A 21,607-nucleotide genomic window follows, 5' to 3' on the forward strand; every position below is an offset into this window, starting at 1 on the left:
GTTTCTTCAGCCTGCCTGTTTTAAATTCAGGTAATTTTTAGCTTCAGTTATTCAAGAGAGTGATTTGCTAACACATCCCGGTTCCCTAACCTGGTCCATCTCTGATTCTGACACTCTTAGAAGCTTCCAGACATCCCAGATTCACAAACTTCCTCTTGCTTTTATAATTTTTGATGTTAAGAGCTGATTCTTGACACCTAAACTGATGCTATTCCAGAATTTTTTTAAGTAGCATGTTGTCTGGTTAGAGAAATGGAATAGCCATGGAGATTTTCCGTGGGAAAATATGAAAATGGCATAAGTACCACATTGGCAAAATACTGATCTTTTGTTGTCTAATTTTAACAGATTCCGTAGCAACAGCGTCTGGGCCACTGCTAGTTGAAGTTGCCAAAACTCCTGGTGCTGCTCTTGGGGTTGCACTAACTACCTCGATGTGCTGCAACAAACAGGTCATTGTCATAGACAAAATCAAATCTGCGAGTATTGCAGACAGGTGAGTGTGACAGAGGGCTGACACTGCAGGTCCATGTATCCATTTTCTTTCTACTTCCGTTTAGTTTGGTTGTAAAGAAAGTCTTCCTTTTTTCGGCAAAATTGACTGAACCAGATGCTCTCGAGGTTGCAGATCTTAAAATTAGCACTTTGTCAGATCATTGTTCCATACTGCCAAGTTTAAGACTTCCAGGACACCATTTACTTTAGCTCATTCATGTAGTATTCAAGCCAGCCCCCATGTAATATGTGACTAACTGCTTGCACTGTGCAACACAGGAATTTAGAGGTCTGCTCTGACGATTAAATGTAATGCTGTGGCAGAGATTAGTATTTTAAAAAATAAATAACCCACTGGAATTCTTAAAGTAAGCCCACAATATGGAACAGATGTCAAGGGAAGTAAATTTTGAGGCTTTGCAACCTTGAAGTGTTCTTTTAGAATATATCACTCATTCTTGTGGCACAGTGAAATGGAACTCCTTATGTCTGGATTTTTTTATTGATATTTTAGAATACGACTGAGGTATTAAAAGACTGGCTTCTGTATTTCGAAGTTATTTTGCTGTAATTTTTCCACTTCATTTAAACCTTTAAATAAAACCATTTAAACCATTTTAAAAAAAAAAAAAAAAAGATAGATACTTTTCCCCAGTGGTCTAAACCTCTGTAACAGAGCTGTGGTATCTTTTCTGGGGTGCTTGCTCGTGTGTGTGTGTGTGTGTGTGTGTATGTGTTTATACATATACAGTATATTTCTATATACATATCTCTATCTAAAATATTACGTTTCAGCAGCAAATTCCTCCTGCATGTCCCCAGTCACCCTACCTTGTAACTCCTCTTTGACAATGGTGCTTTTGGTAGCACCCACTTGTAGCAGTGAGTCTACAGCTCCTCTGTGGGCTTTTCCCTACAGTAGAAACTTTGAGAGTGACGGCCATTGATCCAGGGGTGTTCTCCAGTTCAATGGTGCAGGATGCTTTAATTTTCTCCCTCTGTTTTTTCCCATTTCGCAGGGGGTAACCAATTAAAGGAGCTGTCCACTTGACTGGTACGTCGGGATGCTGACTGCTGTGTTTGCATTTCTCAACTCATCCAGTAGCCAGTCTCTTGAGTGCAGCGAGATTTAGCAAATAGCCCCCTCCCCACCCCACTCCTCAAGTCACCATGCTAGCCCTGGTTTCATTATTTGTTTGACTACTGCATAATTTCATCGTCATTTACAGCTTTTGTACTAATAAATGTTTGAAATATAACTCAAAAAATGATGAACTGGGTGCTTGTGTGAGGGATATGTGACCAAGTTATTTGAGTCTCCTTAAGCTCTTCTCATTTTATTCTGCTGCCATTCACACATATTTTTATAGTCAGCTACCCCATTCCAGTTCTGTGAGTGATGTCTTGGCATATAATGTATTAACTGAATTGTTTTTAAGGTTTGTACTGATAGATATAAAGTCTGACCAGTGACAATGCCTACAAAACAAATCTCTCTTGAAAAAAAGAACACGTTCATAGTTGTCATGACCAGTTTGAAGGCAGTAAAACTCATTTTCGAAGCAAAAAGCATACCTGATCATACCGAGTTTTTCCCCTTTTATGTAGATGTGGTGCATTACATGTAGGAGACCATATTCTGTCCATTGACGGCACCAGCATGGAGTACTGTACGCTTGCAGAAGCAACGCAATTTTTGGCTAATGCAGCGGATAATGTCAAACTTGAGATCCTTCCTCACCACCAGACACGGCTAGCACTGAAAGGCCCGGAGCACGGTAAGAGATCTGTAACACCAAATACCCCTTTATTTTTCTGTCTTTTACTTTGCCTGCCCTTGCTGAATGGCCAAGAAAGCTGTTGCAGCAGTTACGTCTGTATTGTTTCAGCTCCCCAGCTTATGCTTCTGCAGTTTCTGAGAAGCTCTGTGTTTTCTTGGCCTTAATGTACCCTCTGAGATTCCTATGGATAGAGAGGGAAATGTTTTACAGAGAAACAGCTCTGCACACTTGTAGATGTACATAAAGACACCTGGTGACTCTACTGTTGCAGTCATAGGGGGGCAACTAGGTACTTCGGTAAATGAATCTCTAAATTGCTTCTTAAATTTAGAGGGGGGAGGAAGGACCACAGCCAACTTCTTTTCAGCATATTGACTTGATAGTCTGTTATGACCACCTCATTAATAACACTTGTTCTCCCCTAAAATACGTCAAAAAAACCCACGCATTTTCTTTATTAATGGCATTATTATTTATTGCCATCATTTTTTAAAGTACTTCTGAGATTGCTTCATGGGTTCATTGTCAGTGCTTATGAAAAAGGTTAGTTTGGAAACAGTTCCCTAGGTCCCAGCCCTTTTTCACCATGACATTTATTTCATACCAACACGCTTGAAGAGAATGGCTTTCCATTTTCAAATCAAATATATCTAAAATGTCTTAGTATTTGAAGATGGGGTCTGCCTGTCTTGTCTCCTAACTAGTCCTGAGAAAGGAGCTAATTCACAGCATTCATAAATTCAGTCTAAAATACCGCATGTTGATGGACGTCAAAGAAGTAACAAGGGTTATCAAATACACAGAGAATAGGTACCTGTGTTGCAGCAGGAACCAGTGGTACTATTTTCTGAGCCTGTGGTACTGTGCTTCTGCCTCCTTTAGACCAGGACAAGATTTCTGAGGCCTAGAAATGTCAGTGATGGTAAATGTTCTTGGACATCTAAGATCCAGGATGTCCCTGGATAAGCGATGTTCTGGTCAGTTTGTCAGAGTGGTGAATATTGAACTAGTGGCTGGGGAGGCACTAGTTTCTCCTAGAGCAGGGTGAACAAAAAGTAACCCTTGCAATACCACGTTCTTCCGTTATTCAGCTGCACCTCTTTCCCCTTTCTACTTAAGCCAGTTAAAGGGGTGAGGGAGCAGGGAGTGATACTGCAAAGCAGAATGAGACGAAGACCAAATTTTGCAATATATTTCCATTCTTTTCAGTTATGACAGTACATTGCAAACAGATCTTTCATGAAAGGTGTCACACAATCAATTTCTGGCTGGTTAAAGAACCTTTGAAGAGTGTTTCTTTTGGGAAGATGAGTACCAGGTCCAAAGATTTGTGTAGATGATTGTATTACTTGAAGCAGTCAGTTTCTTAACCAACATTTAAAACAAATTAATGCTGTTAGTGTGCTAGTCACCTTGACCCAGTGTAGATGCTTAGAAAAAGCAATGCTCTTGCCATGCCAGAGTTAAGAACTGGCCGTTACAAAATCCTATCAAGGGGATCTGCAAAAGCTACATAAGAGCATCTTTTGGGGAGAAATCTCCCTAAGGTAATAAAGTTGCTTTCTTAAGTAAGGCAGAATAACTAGGATGTTTACAGCCCTTCCCAGCCCCTCACCAGATGGTGCTACTCCAATATCACGACCAATTCAAGATGTAACGTGTTTTATGGAAGCAAGTACCCTCTTGGAAACAACCTTTCATCAGGTGTGGTATGGCCTAGATGCTGTAGAGTTTGAAAAGCTCCCTTTATGCATCTGGGATAAGCAGAGTCATTAGGGCTGTATCTGTTGAGCTCAGTTATTGGTCTTATGGGAACATGTTAGGAATCTAAAATGGGCAGGAAAGTCAGTATATAAAACAAATTGAAATTTTAGCCCTAAAATAAAATGCAGAGCACTATAAAAGATCAGATTTTTTTCTTTTTTTTTTTCCTTTATACTTTGCTGCTAACATTCATTTCTCTTGCTGCCCCATTAGTTTTATGTTCGCTGTACACAGCCCTGAGTTGGAATAGCTCAAATTACCACTAAATTACTACGGTTACACACAATAGGATTTTCTTTTACAGAACTTTTGTTGAATTGGGATTATCCTTCTACAAGCTGAGCAAACTGAATTTGTGTACCTTCCCACTTTGTAGGACATTTTTATCTCTACTCTCAGTGTGAAAATAAAACATTAAAAAAAAAATAATCAAAGACTACCGGATAATTTCCTGCTGGAAGCAGTCTTTTTAATTAAACAAGGCTCACAGCAACTTGAAATAATGAAAATCCACCTGGCCACATTGTACTTATCAGATTTTAATTTTTACACCATAGTTAAAGTTCAGAAATCTTGCTGTCTATGTGCGTAATCAAAGAGGCGGTTTCATCTTAGAAGATAGGATAAGTCTGTAAGATACATATGGCCATATCGGGCTACTGCTGCTGTTTCTGGGACTTTCCTGGCTGATGTGAGATTTTCCAAACTCTCTGAGGTCGCTGGCACCCGTGCCAGGGGGTGAGGTAACCCAAGTCCTGGTGCTGGCTTCGCACCTCACCCTCGCCTTTGGTATCTGTTTGGGGGGAGAGAAAAAAAAAAAAAAAAAAAAGAATTCTTTTGATTCAGCAGGGGTGCTCTCAGGGAGGGACGCGGGCCCGGGGCACAGGGCCAGGCCTGGCAGCGCCAGGGCCTCCAGAGTCCTGACCGCCCCCAAGGCTGGGGGCCATGGCGGGCCCCCGTACTCGCCTTTTCCTCTCCCTTCCCTGGCGGGTACTCCTCGCTGTAGGGACAGGCATTGCTTTGGAGTCAGAGGAGGGTTGATATATTCAATTAGCAGGTCATTACCCATGCAGTATGAAGTGAAACAGAAGGATAGTTTTAATTCTGGCACTGCGCAGTGCTTGTGGCGGTGGCTACCCGTTTCCCCTTATTTTGTCTCACAGAGTAAGATGTGAATGCAAGGTGTGGGTCCAGCCTAAACAGTCAAGATATTTGGCTACTGTTGAAGTCCAGCATGGGGTCATACCTGTCTGCAGCCATTAGAGATATAGCAGGTAGCAGAGAGACACAGGTAATACAGCTCATGGGCCAAAGACTGTAACTTACGTTTCATAGTACGGGTGAATCCCTCGGTGGTTTTAAGACAAAAATTCAGTGACTAGTTCCCAGCTTGAAGTGTTCCTCTACGGTTCAGCAAGGACACGGCTACGCTGAATTTAGTGATGAACAGACTGTATTTAATGAAGGGTGAACTCAATCGTTTTCCTCTAATATTTGACACATCAGCTGAAACACTTCCTGTTCTCTTGGTAAATACTGGCCTTCGCTTTTGGCATATCCCAGACTCCCCATACGTAGAGTCAGCAATCAAATATGGTCTCAAATTTCATCCAGAAAAGGATCATTTTAAAGTTTTGAAGATCAAGTTTAAAAAAAACATTAAATTGCACATCCAACTAATCAGTAAGAACTCTTTTCTTTATTAAGCAGGCTTCAGGATAGAGTTTTTCTGCTGCTGGCCCAGGGAAATCATTTACTGCACAGAATAGCGTAATCCCAACAATAGATGGTGGCAAAATTAAAATGTCAATGCAGTAAATTGAAATGACTGGCAAATAAACATCTCCATTCTAGGTAGTGCTATGTATAGTATTTGGTTGGTCTTTTTAATGTAGATGAATGCAAGCAGAGACTTAGTAACTATCAGTTAGTGGTCATATGTAATACCTTAGTATTTTCTAAGGAAGTTTGCAACCTTAGCTCCTAAATCCAGAATAAGAATAGAAATTGATTCAGTACTAATCTTTTTAAAAACAAATACAAGAAAACAAAAAAAAAAAAAATCAGAAGCATTTATTCTGGGAAAAAATACTATTTCTCTTCTTCAAGTTAGCACCCCCGGTAAGAAGACAAGACCAGGTTATTTATTGTTTCATTTTATTTTATTTTCAATTTATTTTCATTTTTTGACTTCTGTTTTTGTTTGTTTGTGCAATTCAGTTACTTCTCCCTCTTCTCTGGTCCTTTTGTTTTCTAATTTTCCATCATCCCTTCATGCGGGCAGTGAAGGTTCAAAGAAGCAACAGGCAACTTACCTGGGACTCGTGTGCCAACAGCCACAGCAGCCTCCTCACCTACCACCATTATAACACCTACCACCCTGACCATTGCAGGATGCCAGCCTTGAAAATCCAGAAAGCGTCTCCTCAAAAAAGCCTTCGTAATGTTTCACGCTTTTTCCTGCTGACATATTCTCTCCTTCTCTTTCTTCTTCCTCCTCCTCCTCCTCGCTCCCCTCTTCTTTCACTCATACTTTTCCCATTTCAGGCACTAAAACCTTTTCAGTTTTATGGATGCTACACTTTTTCATAGCCATACCAAGGTTATTTCTGACATTTTACACCTTTCCTTTCTGTAACAAGGCAACCTTTGTAGACAGGAAAAGGCTTGAAAATTCTGAATGAGTCAGCTCTTCTGCTGTATGAGTAAACCATTAGATTTGAGTAGTGTATATAAAGCATCATTTTTGAATGCAAAGCATTGCTTACAAATCTTTTGTCAGAAATTACCTGCTGCAAAAAGGCATTTCTAAGATCAGTGTATCTAGACATATTGATCTGCATTGGTTCATGGATATGTGTTGAAAAATTTAATTTAACATGCTTCGCCTAAAATAAGCTGTATACTATGAATGTACTTTTTCTATCAACAGTATCTTTGTTAGCTTCCAGCAGGTATTTTCATGAAATGCTGGCTATACTTCTACCTAGGGTCACCTGTGTGGTTTAATGTCTTTGTTATTGGAAATGCACAAACCATTCCTGTGCATCATACACATTGTTTGATTCATTGATGAGTTACAGGCATGTGCCGCACTCTTCCGTGAAGACTGAGTGCTGTATGCCAAGTGTTTGATTTCTTACAGCAGCTTTGGTGTCTTCATCCTTCTCTCCTACCTCCATGAGTGCATACAGCCTGAGTTCCCTGAACATGGGGACCTTACCTCGCAGCCTCTACTCCACCAGCCCGCGTGGGACAATGATGAGGCGGAGGATGAAAAAGAAGGACTTCAAAAGCTCCTGTAGGTGGTAACAGCATTTGCTCAAAATGTGCAGTGAATGGGTGGAGGAGGGGGAAGATACAGAAAAAAGGTACAAAGTACCTTATTTAATATATATATTAGGCAGAAGAGAGAACAATTGGAGATTCTGTTAGATGTAGGGAAACATCAGAATAAAAATATTTGTCCAATGCTGAAATGAGATGAGTAGAGGCTATGCAGCTTAACTATCTCATCTGCAATACAGAAAGCAATGTTTTCTTCAGACAATTCTGGAAGAGTTTGTCATACTGTTACTGAAGTGATTTTCAAATTTCTTTTTCAACTGTTCCCGTTTCCATCAGGAAATAGAATTCATAGCTGAATAGTCAAAACCAGACTGCTGGTAAGCTCAACCAACTGATCACAGTACAGAAGAAGAGCTTGCCACAGTACCCTCTAGGTAGTTTTAATCATTACATCTACACCATAACCTGTACAGTTGGTTTTGTGAGGAAGAGCAACAAATAACAATGAAGACTAAACAGCCTTGTTTCTGACCACTCTCTGGGATTCAAAGCATGGATTTCCCACGAGTTAGGAGTTTCCCAAGCCAGGGTGGATATATTTCAGGCCGTTCTACTTTGCATATTGCTAAGTATTCACTGGGCCGGAGGGAGTATGGCTGTATACAGACTCCATGTAAGTGCTGCTTCTCCTTTTGGATTGTCCATCTTTGTGTGATCCTCAGCAGCTCAGTTCCTCCAGAGCAGGGAAGTGAGAACTGCTCTGTAAATCATCTGCTCCGGCTAATAATGCTCACAGGTCTGCTCTGGAAAAACTGAGCTGCTGCGCATTACAGCGTTGCTGCCCTGCATTAAAGATTTCCCGTGGCCATAACAAAATCAGAACAAACCAGCAGCCTCCAACTAAGGCCAGTCACTATGGAGTTGTGAGGAAATGATTGAGAGAGGAACTGAGGTTTTGCTTTCTTGCAGTTTTTTGTTGTTTGCTTGTTCTTACTTCTTTCATAAAGCAAATATTTTTACATAATGTTTGCCTGTAAGTGCATTTTTTGTTTTTAACGTGATCAGCCATTTTTCACAACTCATCTGTTGACATGTTAGCTTCTAATGCATTCTTTTGGGTCATGGGGAGATAGTGTGTCCATCCGTGCTATGGTATCAGTAGGGGTCCAGCTCTTCCGTGTCCTCACGTGCACATGGGAAACAATAGTAATGTTACACTAATAGTAATTGATTTAAATAGTAAAATAATGCTGGATGCAAAAAATAGTTCTTCGATTGTGCTATATTATAGCTGTTCCATCCAGCAAAGGACTGTTAATCCTGAAAGCTAATCCTATTATGGATCTTGGAGACAGCTGTTACTTGTGTTGTTATATTTTGCAGATATTTTTCCTCCCAGAAAGCCTTGCCCTGCAATTTGCTATCCTGCAAAGGCTCAAAACAAGGCCAGTGACATGAGATTTAAGTGGGACAGTCAAAGCACTGCAGCCCACCTGAAAGATTCCTCAAGTCAGAAGGCCTGGGGTTGACAGGCTGCTGTGATTAAACAAATCTCTAACTAGGAGGAATTAGGATGAGGCTTTGTTGTGGGGTAGTTTATTATGCATTTGCATTGTGAGGTCTGGATGTAGAGCATTACAAAATATGTGGCACTGGCCCCATCACTGAGTGTGTGCCTCACCGTGAGCAGTGACTGCATCAGCAACCCTGCATCAGAGCTGGCTTTGGAGGAATTGGCTGGCCAGCCGGCTTGCTTGCCCTTTCCGTGAGCTTGCTTTTCAGCCCATGCAGAGTTCCTTACTCCTGTTGCTAGACTTATACCCATACTTGTGACTGCAGTAACAGCCAACTTAAGAGACCCGCACTGGACTGAATGTGCTACAAGTGACCATGGTAGAGAATGACTGGTCCTGTACCCTTCTACCGTCCATCAACAGGACTTGGAAAACCTTGCCTCTCTCCCTTTGTGGGAGACTCATGAGAACCAGGTAGCATCAACTGCTGTCCTTTTCATAGAAAAGGAATAGCACGCTCTCTTAATTTTAGTGGGATTTTTTTTTTCTTTAATCCAATTGGATCATTTGTGGGTTTTATTAATGTAACTTTTAATAAATCTCTTAGGATGTCATTTGGGAAGAAAAAGATGTACTGGTGAAGGGTGCTATAAAATTTACATTGCCAATTATTTAGGAAAATGTGCATAACAATGTGATCGTGCTAAAATTCATGATCGTGAAGTGCGATGGTACAGGGGGTTACAAGACTTTCATGGCCATGATTTTACAATCATTGCATTAGTTACACAAATCCTTCCAAACATGTGGCTGTAAAAATTGAAGGCATGCCCTGCTGTCACGTGCTTTACGCATGCCACTTGGTTTCAATTTTTATTCTTCCTCCACTTTTTTTGGTTTTAAAGTATGGTATTCATTGTGGAAACACTTAGATTATTATTTGGTTAAAGTTTAAATCCTGATGTATTTTGTAATAGGTCCATGTTAATACTTGAAAGTGAGATACAGTTTTATACCAACTTAATGATAGTTACTAGGGCTGCATATCTGGTAGAAATTAGAGAGGGTCTTAGATGTGCATGGGTGCTGTTTTCTTAGCACATCCAAGTTAGCTGCTACCAGGAGGAATAGTGAATGTTTTGCAGTTTCTCAAGCGTCAGAGCAGGAGACTGCAGGCGTAATAATCCATATAAGTACCTTTAAATACATCTTGCTCTGCTTCTCATATGGCTCCAGAAATAAAAGTAACAAGTACATAATGTTCAAATTCAAGATTATTATTTACATAACTGCAGAGCATATAGTAAAGCAGCCCTCAGGAGCGTTGCTAAGAGTTGGATGAAAACTATACAATTATGCGAAAATGTACCCCTAGCAGTAGCAACCAGGGCTCACTCAAACTACGTATACATCCATGCCCCCTTGTTAAATCAATAAGGCTGCTTCCTGGCCTGTAAAACTTCTAATCCATCAAGCAGCAAAAAAAATGGCAGTGCTTCTTGCTGCAATTGTTGTTGAGTTACAAACCCCAATGTGCTCTAAGTCATGGGTTTGGGTACCTGTGGCATTTTATAGAGGCTTAGCAGGTAGCTATTGTTACATGATTTGGAAAGGGTATTTTCATCTCTGCTTTTTTTGTTCCTGTTTTGTTTTCTTTGGGAGTGGGAGGAGTTCGTAATTGTCACTTTTAAGTGTCCACATCATCAAGATATTTATCAGGGTGAGTTTTAAATCCCACAAATAGTAACTTAATTTCCCAATGTGAATTAAAACATTAGCTGTCCTAAAAGTTGAAATAAATGTTATGAGACCTTTAGGTTCCTGGTAGGGCATTAGAAAAAGAGTAAGAAAGTTACAGAGTCAGCTAGATGCCGGCTGCACAGGGGGAATGGACACATAAGTGATGGGAAACAAAGACGCAGCTAACAAGTAACTGTTGTGTGACCTTAAAGAAAAGGAAAATTGAACTTTTCTGAGCTTGGATGCCCTAAATTTAGACATTTCTAGAGGGAACGTTAGGGGATCTGGTATTATATTAACTCTGAATTTATCTGGTTTAGTCATATTTTAGCCTTTGCAGCGCTGAGGGCTGGAGAAACCTATTTCTCACGTGCAGTAAATCCTAAAGCTGGTGGCCATTTCTAAGAACAGATTACTGGTATTTGCATTTGGGTATGAGCATGTCTTACTGAGTGCAGATAAAAGAAACAGTAAGAAGGAAGCTATTGAGTAACTGAAATAATACACAATTCTCACAAAGGAAAATTAAAACAAGGTATGAGTGAGAATTCACAGTAATTTAGAAAAGACAGTTTCATAGTTGAAAGGAGCTTTGCTGGGTGAAAACAGAAACTCATGCTGTTTTTGGCAAGTGAAACTTTTGCAACAGAACTGTCATTGGCAACTGTGCCACATTAATCAGATTTTATACTAACTATTTCAGAGCAAAAGTCTAGTGGTTGTAGCTCTGAAGTGTGGGAAATACTTATACAACCTCTGACATGTTTGTACAGCTGTGCTAATATTATCTATAATGTAAAAACAAGAACTAATTTTTTCCCAACTCTAAGAAAAAAAAAAAAAAACCACAGTTAAACAGCCCTCAGATAAACCATGAACTTTTATCTAATTCTTAGTAGCTACTGCAGCAGAAATGGGTCTTGAAGGAAATTAGAGGTGGAGAGGTAATGGCATAGATTTATAATATGAAAACATTCAGAATCTGCAGCACTGGAGGATTATCATTACTGGTCTGAACGGGAATTGAAAAACTCTAGCTTTCTTTGTATGATATAATGAAAGGCAGTAGTTTGTCACTGGGGGAATTCAAACAATGACACAATAGACATTTGGGCAGAGATCAAAGAATCAAAGGTGCAGTCTCCTCCTTTCATAGGTAATTGCATTGAATCTCAATGTTGTTTTTATCTTGATTTGTTCTGTAATGCAGCCTATTTAGAACAAGAGTGAGAACAGAGAGAGGAAGTAAATCAGGAGTACAGAAGTAGCTGCCTGTGTTTCTCACAGAAGGGTCCCCCAGTTCCTTTGAGAGACCCCAAAGAACTTTTTTTCTCACAGTCTCTTGAGATATACTGGTTGCTAAAACAGAGGGGTTTGTTCAACTTACTCTACCCAGTTAGCCTGACAAATGGCTGACGTGTAGTAATCATGTACAAGAGGAAGGCATCCTTACTTCTTGCAAGCAAGCCTGGGCCATGTGCTTTGTTGCTGACAGCAATGCATTGCTGTGAGATGTTCAAAAGAGCTCGTGGGAATCAGCCTGAATAACAGCTGGGCTTGCGCCTCCAATTCCCTTAGCTCCTGTGAAAATTCTGCTCATCCACGCCTCAAACCTAAAGCAAACAGAATTCAAGGATGTTCTGAGATTCTTGGGGTGGGGGTGTCAAACACATTTATTTTACTCAGTCCAAGAACAATCTTTTTGCATTCTAACATACAACCAGATGTTTTCTATTCTCTTATATGTCTTAACTGTTTATACATAATTTATAAACTCTAGCCGAAATTGACTTTAAAAGAGATGTTTTGTTGACTAGGTTTATTGTACAGATGAATTGTCTCAAAGAGCAATGAAATTTCTGCTGTGTGTGAATGTCTTTCCTCCTGGTCTGCTCTGTTTTATAGTGTCCTTAGCCTCTAGCACTGTTGGTTTGGCTGGGCAGGTCGTCCACACAGAAACCACAGAAGTAGTGCTGACAGCTGACCCCATAGTAGGGTTTGGGATACAGCTCCAGGGTAGCGTGTTTGCTACTGAGACCTTGTCTTCTCCACCTCTCATTTCCTATATTGAGTCTGACAGTCCGGCGGAAAGGTGAGGTTCTTTCAGTTGACTGCTAAGTGCGTTTTGGTGAGCATTCCTTGGGGTACTTCGGGCTTGTTGCTTTTGATTTGTGATAAATTGCAGGGCCTTGCTCAATGGAAGTGTGGCAAGTAATAAACTGTCTGTTCTGACAATATTTCATGTGCTTGATCAGCTATAAGAAGAATGACAGGCACCAGTGTTTTTATCATCCAGAGTCCTCCAGCTGCAGACTGGAAGCTATATTCATGCAAAAGGAAAAAAAAAAATCAGAAACATCACTGAAGTCAAAATAGTGATAATTCAGGGTGCCATGGGGCATATCCAGCTCTGTTCAGTTTTGGTACAGAACCAAATCTTAGGGAATACCAGAGTTTTGACTGACTTATGATTTCATTGCAGCATTTCAATTGCATTTTTATGCTTATGTATGTCTTCAGTCATGGCATGAGGACAGTAGTAGTTGCACAGGCAAGTACTAGCTGCCACTGAAGAGCTCCAACACCTGTAGCCCAGGGTCGGAGGCAGAGGTGATGTCCATGGGTGAGGTGGAGTCATGAAGGCTGTGCCCCTCTTCCTGGGTCCCAGCACCTAGAGAGCACGACCCGTGCTGGGAGTGCTTGGTAGTGTCTTGGCGCAAAGGGGCAGCAGCAGTTTCTGTCCCCCTCTGTGCCTGGGTAGACTGTTGAGCTGCTATGCCACACTTCTCCTTCAAGGTTAGGTTGATTGTGTTTGATATTGCTGGTTCTGGTAACGTGCACATCTGATGGTTGTTTTGTATCGTTGTGTACCAAGGTGTGGGGTGCTGCAAATAGGAGACAGAATAGTGGCAATAAACGGTGTCCCGACGGAAGACAGCACATTTGATGAGGCCAATCAACTGCTCAGAGACTCCTCTATCACCAACAAGGTCACTTTGGAAATAGAATTTGATGTTGCAGGTATGAATGTAATGTTATTCTGTCTTGCAAGAAAGCGAAGGAATAAATCCCAAGTACATTGCAAGTGTTAGGCGTCCAAGGTGGAGACTTCCTTCTCACATATGTACCGTTCAGTTTTCAAGTGACCTGTTTGAAACATGTGTCTCCTTGTACAGCTTTCCCATTTCACGTAGCCCTGCAGCATACTTCAGAACACAAATAGAAATGACAATTCCTGTAGTAAGATCTGGTGACAGTCCCTTCTCTGAGTTATTTCCAGACATTTTTCTGCCCTGAGATAGAAATATTCTGCTGAGCAGAGACAAATCCTCTACAGGCCAGCTAATGAAATGTTTTACTAGACGGAAAAGTATTTTAAAAGGATGGATAAGCAGAAGACTCTGAAAAGTTTCACTTACAGTATCTCAAACCAACAATCTAGATAAAATAATCGAAATGGAATTAATAAAAGCCAGAAAAATCATTGTTAATGTTGCTGGTGAGTCTTCATTATTAGTAATGGCTTTCCTTTATTCTGTGTGGTGTTTAAGCATACAGCATATACCTATAAAATCACAAGTTGTGTGAATCAAAGTACGCATTATGTGCACTATCCCACTATGTAAATAGTAAAAACTTTTAAGACTTCTGTGTTCAGCTGACAGTAGCTCCTTTGAAGTCATGACAATGTTGGATGTGCTGTGTTTTATATAGTGTGATTATTGTTAATGGTATTATAAATCATGATCTCAAAAGCAGCTAAAGAATCCTAGAGTAATTCTGTATAATCTTTTAGTATGCACACATCTAGTATAATGTTAAAAAAAAAGCGCCAAATACAGTATGTACATTCAGATACATAGGAAATGATATATTAAAAAATAAGAAAACCAAATAATGAGAAAGTCATTTAAATACACCTGAAGTCACATGCATTTCAGTCCCCGGACTTGTCTGTGCTCCTCCCATTTGCGCCATGACAGCAGGCTCATGCTTATGGTTAGACTACTCTGCCACATGTATGTTTATATGTTTCCATAGCTGTAATTTCAGTCGCTCCTTTTCAGGCCAAGGCCCAAACTTTTGCTACCAGTGATGCCAAAAGTCAGGATTCAAATACGGTGCTGTGTGTTCAAGTGGGTTTTGCCTCAGTCAGCGCCAGGCACTTCTCCATTGGTGATATTTTGATTCCTTTTCTTCCCGGTAGATGTAAAATCCATGGCAGTTACTTTAGTGGACAGTTAAAAATGTGTTAGACCTACAGCAACAAAGGCCTGAAATCCTCAAGACTTGATCTCCTGTCTTTTTAATTAAAAGTTATCTGCCAGCACTAAAATTTTCACGTGCGCTCACAGAACTTGCGTATAAGCTAAAAACCTGCAGTCTCAGCTGCTGGCCCATGCAATCTCCATAAATTCAGTTAAACCTTAAAAAAAAAAATTGAGTTACCGTGAAATTACCAATAGAGGTGTAAATCACTTCGTATGCCCTGCTTCCTTCAGTTCAGCACCCGTGTTTCATCCATGGCTTCTGATGCTGATGTGATTTCATCAACTTACACGTATAGTTCCATGCGCTTGGAATTCCTGTGCTTTATAAATGATCTAACGTTTTAAATATTTTTTTATAGAATCAGTTATACCAAGCAGTGGAACATTTCATGTAAAACTACCAAAGAAGCATAATGTGGAACTTGGCATCACCATAAGTTGTAAGTGAAAGTGCTTATTTTTAAGACCACATTTATGGGATAATCTGCAGATAGTAGGTCCTGTAGCGATATACTCATGTTTGTTTTGGTATAAACTTCTTTCTTCTTTTTCTAGAAAGGGATGATTAGCAGTGCTCTGTCTCTGATGAAATACCATTCTGTAACAGATTTATACTCCCCTTCCAGTAGTTAAAGAAGCCAGAAGTTTGCCAGGCCTAAAGCTTGACCTATTCCTTCATGTGTAGCACATACTTAACTCCCATTAAAATTATTTTAAAAAAAAGAAAAAAGAAGTCAATAGAATTAGGCCCATGCAAAAGTATTTCCATAGTTGGGAATTTTAAAGCAAAGTCTGTCGTGGTCTCTCACAGGCTTTTGAACAGAACCCCACTGAACTCAAGGGTTCTCGCAGGCATGAGGATCAACATACATGGGGTTATTTTCTGCTTCAGAACCCAGAGTCTGAAAATACATCCTCAATCTGTAAAACTAGTGGGCAGTCCTAAATGTGCAGGTCATGTAGCAAAATCCCCTTTTGTTAGGGATTTTGGAGATTGCTAAAGAAGATAACAAGCGTCTGCATTAGTCTGGTTCTCAAAAAGTATTTGTTACTGTTGTTTGAAATCAAAGTGTTTCTATACTTATTTATTTGGGGACCAGACAGTAAATGCTGTGTTAGGACTGAATTTGGACCAGGTAAACTCCAGCATACCAAGTTCAGCCCTTGATGGAAGGAAGAACAATCCATATGAAAGTTAATGGGCTTGTGTTTAGTGTACTTAACGACAGTGCAGAATCTGCTCTCATTGGAATTAACATTCCTTTATGATTGTGGCCTTTCTTAGACTATTAGTCTTTCTTTGGAATTAGTCATGTGTCTTGGGGAAAGATTGTGCTTTGACTTACATTCTCAAAGCTTTTACCAGCACAATGGAATAAGGTTAATCAAAAGTACAGCAGGAAACTCAGTGCTAAGAATTACATCTGAGGAATAAATAGGAGACACTGCAGGCCTGTTTGCTTGCGTTGCACACTTGAACGAGTAATTGTTGGACTCTCTAAGATGTGATGTGATGCTTGAAGCAAAATCATAGTTCTCCTTGTATTTGTGCAAATGAAGATGTTGAGAGATGAGAAAACCTGGAGAGAGGCTGTTCTATTTAAATGTTATTCTTGGGGTTCGTAATGGTTTGTAGGATTATTGTAAAAATACGGTCTTCCTAGTAATTTGATTTGTGCTGCATTTTGGAATTCAGACATCTTGTACTTTTTTTCTGTCTGTGGGAGTAAACTTTGAAAGGAAAGCTAATGTTCTTGAGATATAGTATTTACCACTCCTCTTCCAAACTTTGCATACCTTCCTGACTTGGAACTTAATTCCAAAAGTTAGTGCTTTGTAAAATTAGTGCTTTTTATAATCAGAGCAATGCCTTGTTGGTCTTAGCTCTGCTCTTCTGAGTATACTGCAGTATCTTTAATATTTAAATTAAATGATCTGTTATATATAATAATCCCACTTATTAATAGTATTTAATGTATATGAAATGTGTCTAGGATTAATTATTTACTTGATTTTAAAGGTTTTATACTAATAACTGAAAGTTTGTAAATTTGCTTGGTAGAAGTGTTGAATTGCTGCATTTCATGCTTGCTTTTCAGTGCTTTGCTCTGTTCTACCTAATTAACTCCTAAATGAGAGTGTGATGTGAAGAATGTAAGCGTTTTATATTCATTTTGTCAAATTTTTGTCAGGGCACTTTAGCACATTAGCAGGCCATTTATTACTTATATTGTCAGAAAGCTGTATGATTTCTTTTAAAAAACGAATACTAAGGGAAGCTCGGTGGAGGTGGTGTGACCAGGCTTAAAGAGGGGTGACAGAGGAGATCAAGTTTATTCACTCTTGGGCTTGATCTGTTTAAGTGCTAGAGACCTGTTTCATTCTCTCTCTTCTCAAGGTGGTGGAGTTAATGGTGAGTGAGAAGTTCTGTCTCTATAAAAACATTACAGAAAAATGTCTGCCTTGCTTTCCATATCCCCAGTTTAGTTTGGGATTTGGATGAGAAAGTCAGGAAATGACCTGACCTGTCAGACAAGACAGACATTTTTTGTCAGAAGGGAAATGTAAGCCTCACCTCGGGTTGGCACCTGAACATATGCCTATTTTTAAGTCCAAGAGTTCTTTTAAGTCAGCTGTTAGGAGGCAGACATCCTGGAAAACGAATTTATTTCTCTTTCTTTGTGTTGTTTTCCTTGGTAATAAACACCAAGCATGCCTGCATGGCGTTACGGCCAGGTACCTGAAGGCATATCTGAGGTGACACACAACACAAAAGACAGTTAAGCTAATTCATGGTCTTTGAATAACATGACATGTAATAGGGGAAGAGGCTAAGCTTCTCTTAGTTTCAGATTTGTTAATGCAAGAAAAGAAGCAAACCAAAAAAACCCTTCAAAATCCCCTTAGATAGCAGAAACCCCTAGAAAGTAATAGAGAAGAAAGTTTCATGAGCATCATTGTTAATGTTAATCCAGAGCACTGAGGTTCGGATGGTGCATGTCGGTTACCTCACAGTATACTGGCCTTGCCCGTTGCTGCCTTCGCACACATGCTGGACTTCCATCATCCTATCATCCTTCCCTTATCTCTGCAGTATCTGTCTAATCTTCCTATTAATAGCTACTTACACCCAATAAAGAGCCTATTTCACAGTTTGCAAATATAAGTGACTATATATAATTTTGTGCTTCAGGTACCATCATTTTCACACCCAGTTACCTGGTTGGAGCAATTAGAATGTCTCAGTTCTTAAAATTACATCGTCCAAATAAAGCATGACACAGCAGTGTCCATGTGTGTGTGATTATGCTTTTATAACAGAAACGTTCCCTAGAAGAAGGATGGCTTTCAAGTAGATCTAGTAGTGTTGAAATCTGTTTGAACTTATTTGCCAGTGACATTGATTTTAGACCATGTAATGGAATATAGTTGTTTTGGTGGTTTTTTTTTTTTAAGATAAATTTTTGTGCCACTGGCTACTTTATTATAGAGTAATATTTTTTAAATACATTGAATGATATCCGAGAAAATGACTTACTAGTACAGTCTGGTAATTGTAGTTAACAGCTCTTTTTTTCTCCTTTTCTTTCTTTCTTAAGTAAGATTCTGATATCCTTACTGGTAATGAACTGCAGCACCTTGCTTCATAAATAATCTCTCTGAAGCTAATGGGACTACTCAAGGAATAAGAAGCTGCAAAGCTGGTAAGAATATCAGAATCTCACCCAAACTGTCATCAGTTTTTCTAAGTCATTTTGACTAGAAGCTATACTATAGCCTGCTTTATTGCTTTTGTATTTCATCAGAAACAAGCTTTGTAAATATCTACAGATATTTAGCATTGACTACGAGAATTTACTTTCTAAATCATGTTTCTCTGTATTTCGGGATTTCACCTAGCAAACTCAACTTCATTTTGCAATGTTACAAGTAATTATTTTCAAGACAAGGCCTGAAGAATCAGCAGGTTTCTCAGTTGCTCCACGTGAACAAATACTTAGGAAACGAAAGAGCTATATCAGTCTAATTTTAAAAAGCTCTTTCTTCTGTTTAATAGTCACATAATTTTTAAAAAGTCTAGGAGCTGTTAACCACCATTGTGGATAAGTGAACTGGCTTTGTATAAAAGATATTTTTCCATCCCATGAGCATTTTCCTCTGCTTGTTCAGTTTGTTCAGAGTTTGATCAAACTCCAAAACTTGAAGGCAGGCTGAGCCTAGTAAGTGAGTTTGGGCTGGGTGGTAGGTAAGAAGTCCACCCCAAAATCCGCATAAGTCACATTGGGTTTTTTTCTTGGGATTAGCAGTGAAATAAGAAAGGAGGGTTGTCTGAGGGTTTTTTAAAACTAATAGAACAGCTGATCTACAAAACTGACAACACTTCACTGAACTTGCTTTCAAGTGGCAGGGGATAGGCAGGGGAAGTGTGTCTTTACTAGTAGAAGTAGGGTAGAGGCCTGGGATGGAAACAACTTGCTAAAGATTAGCCTTCCAGCTGCAACACTGAATTTAGTATCTGTACAACTTTATGCACTCTTCAGTCCACTTGTACTTCATTATACAGACTGTGTAAGGTCTCTACAAAAGTTCAGCATTAGATAGACTAGCAGCTGGACCGGGGAGGAGGAAAGATGAGATCTTTGGTGGACAAGCAGAATAGGACAAGGAGAGAAAATGAGCGCAGAGCCATAACAGGGAGACAGCGAGGGCTGAGGTGTGATCAGGGCTAGGGGAAGCTGGGACTTGAACAAGAAGGCTGGACATGGGTGAGTGGTAAGATGCTCTGTTTTTAATTGCTTCTTAAAAACAAAAATAATTCTGAAATGCAACATGAAAATGGAGACTTAAAGCTGTACAGTGTCACTTCAAACTTGCGTTAATTCATGAGGATATCTTTTTTAATTAAGTGGTCAAATACTCGTTTCTCACTGGCATTCTTGCTTCTCTGCTCTCTGGGGAGAGATGAAACAGTGGCGTGTATCAAAGGGGATGGAGGCTGCGTAATGAATGAGGTGGAGGATTGCAGAAAGAAAAAGGAGGTGATCTCATGGTCAAGATGGTTTAATGCTACCCTGGAGAAATAAGGGTTTTTTTCCTTTTCTCTGCAGTAGAGTTGTGCTGAGATGAGTCATTTCGGGGGGCGGGGGGGGGGGGGGGGGGGGGGGGGGTGTTAGATATTTTCCACAGGTGGCTGCTTGATTTTCTGTGGAAACCATTGAGATCCTGGGGTCACACTTGCAGAAATGCTGAGCATCTGCAGCTGTTGCTGAAAATGCCAGTAGCTGTGCTGTGGACATAGAAGCTGTTATATACTACAAACTATTGTGAGAAATAAAGGCATGGGTATCTCAAATTGCTCACTGAAAATTGTCATACTTTGACCTAAATGTTCCTATGTTTCCTTTCCCCATCTGTAAAATCAGGATAATAGTACTCAATCTTCTTGCTGGGGACAGCATCTGTTCGCTAGTGTTTGGGAGGCAATCTTAGGCTGTGGTGATGTGCGGTACAAAAGTTCAGGAGGAAATTAATGATTTTATCTCTGCAACACAACTTGAATAGTTTGTAGTAAGTATGTCATGAGCACTGAGCAAGAGTAAAACAAAGTGTGGTGTAACTGCTTATTAAGGGCTTGTCAGCGTGGGGGGATTCATTTCACACAGAGCTGTGTTTGCTGCCTGCAAAAAGGCTTTCATCCACCAGACACAATTAATAGACCAGGATAACTGACAAAATACCGCTGGTTCACACTTACTCAGTTTGAAACTGTAATAACTTTGTGGACAATATCATACCCTTTGCATCCACATGTACTCTGTAGCTTTGCACTTTGGGCTGTGCTTTGTCCCCCGTTTTGGTTCCTTCTCTCTCCTTTTTGGAACAATAATGGGCTGTTTTCTTTAGTACTGGTAATTTTTAAAAAGCAGGTTCCTAAAAACTATCACAGTACTCAAATCTCAAACTGCAGACATTGTACAGTGGGTGGCATATTACCTCAGAGATTTATAAGGCAAACCAGAGGGTAAAAATGTAGAATTAAAAAAAAAAGTGTTTGCCAAAGTGTTACTTTAAAATTTTATAAGATACAAATTGGTGAAACAAACCCAAAGAATTCAAGTAAATCATGGAACTATCATAAAGATACAGTTGCCCAATGGCGTGAAAGTATGACAAACAAGCTATGAAAATTACACGTCTTGCAAAAAGTTAATTGGTGTTCTCTAAATTGTAACATAGGCATTTCCTGAAAGCATGCTGGTTTAGGCACGTTTCTAAAAATTCTTGAAAGTCCTTGTACATCTGTCTTCTGGACTTTCAAGACACTGCATTTGAAATATGGCTATTTAGCAGTTCTTAAACAGTTCCTTTGGACATTCAAAGGCTTTCTCATCCAGGGCAGCCAAGGTTAACAAGATCTGTTAGAATATTGTGTTGGAATGTCATTATTAATATACCTTGTGGTTGCTGTAGGTGAAGATCTGTCATTTTCCATCAAAGAGAAGAATCATGAGCTGCTAAAGTAACTGACATCAGGATTTTGTAGGTGATCCTCCAGTATGGGTAGCTTTTTGGGTGATTGTCAGTTAGGCGTTGGAGCCTAATGGAAAAGTACTTTCTGTGAATGAGTGCAGAGGCCTCAGTACACAGGGCAGAAATGGCTTGGGGTAATTGAAGAGCCCTACACGTGCAAAAACCATTAGTGCTTTCAGGAGAACCAAGACCCTTATACCACGTGGCAATGTTTTAATATTAG

General features: G+C 39.8%; 1 protein-coding gene across 10 annotated transcripts in view; it reads left to right on the forward strand.

Moving 5' to 3' along the window:
• Positions 1-21,607, forward strand: part of GRIP1 (glutamate receptor interacting protein 1) — a 328,811-nt gene that overhangs the window by 276,659 nt on the left and 30,545 nt on the right. For 6 of the 10 annotated variants that reach the window (XM_030002723.2, XM_030002730.2, XM_030002731.2 and 3 more), the window contains 7 exons: positions 349-496; positions 2,104-2,273; positions 6,325-6,480; positions 7,189-7,341; positions 12,488-12,674; positions 13,458-13,603; positions 15,213-15,293. In XM_030002723.2, the coding sequence (XP_029858583.1) occupies positions 349-496; positions 2,104-2,273; positions 6,325-6,480; positions 7,189-7,341; positions 12,488-12,674; positions 13,458-13,603; positions 15,213-15,293 (1,041 nt within the window). Of the gene's footprint in view, positions 1-348; positions 497-2,103; positions 2,274-6,324; positions 6,481-7,185; positions 7,342-12,487; positions 12,675-13,457; positions 13,604-15,212; positions 15,294-21,607 lie in introns of all 10 variants that reach the window. The other 4 variants (XM_030002726.2, XM_030002732.2, XM_030002727.2 and 1 more) reach the window with 3 other exon arrangements.

The sequence above is a fragment of the Aquila chrysaetos genome, chromosome 26, assembly GCF_900496995.4.
Source record: "Aquila chrysaetos chrysaetos chromosome 26, bAquChr1.4, whole genome shotgun sequence".
Taxonomy (NCBI): Eukaryota; Metazoa; Chordata; class Aves; order Accipitriformes; family Accipitridae; genus Aquila; species Aquila chrysaetos.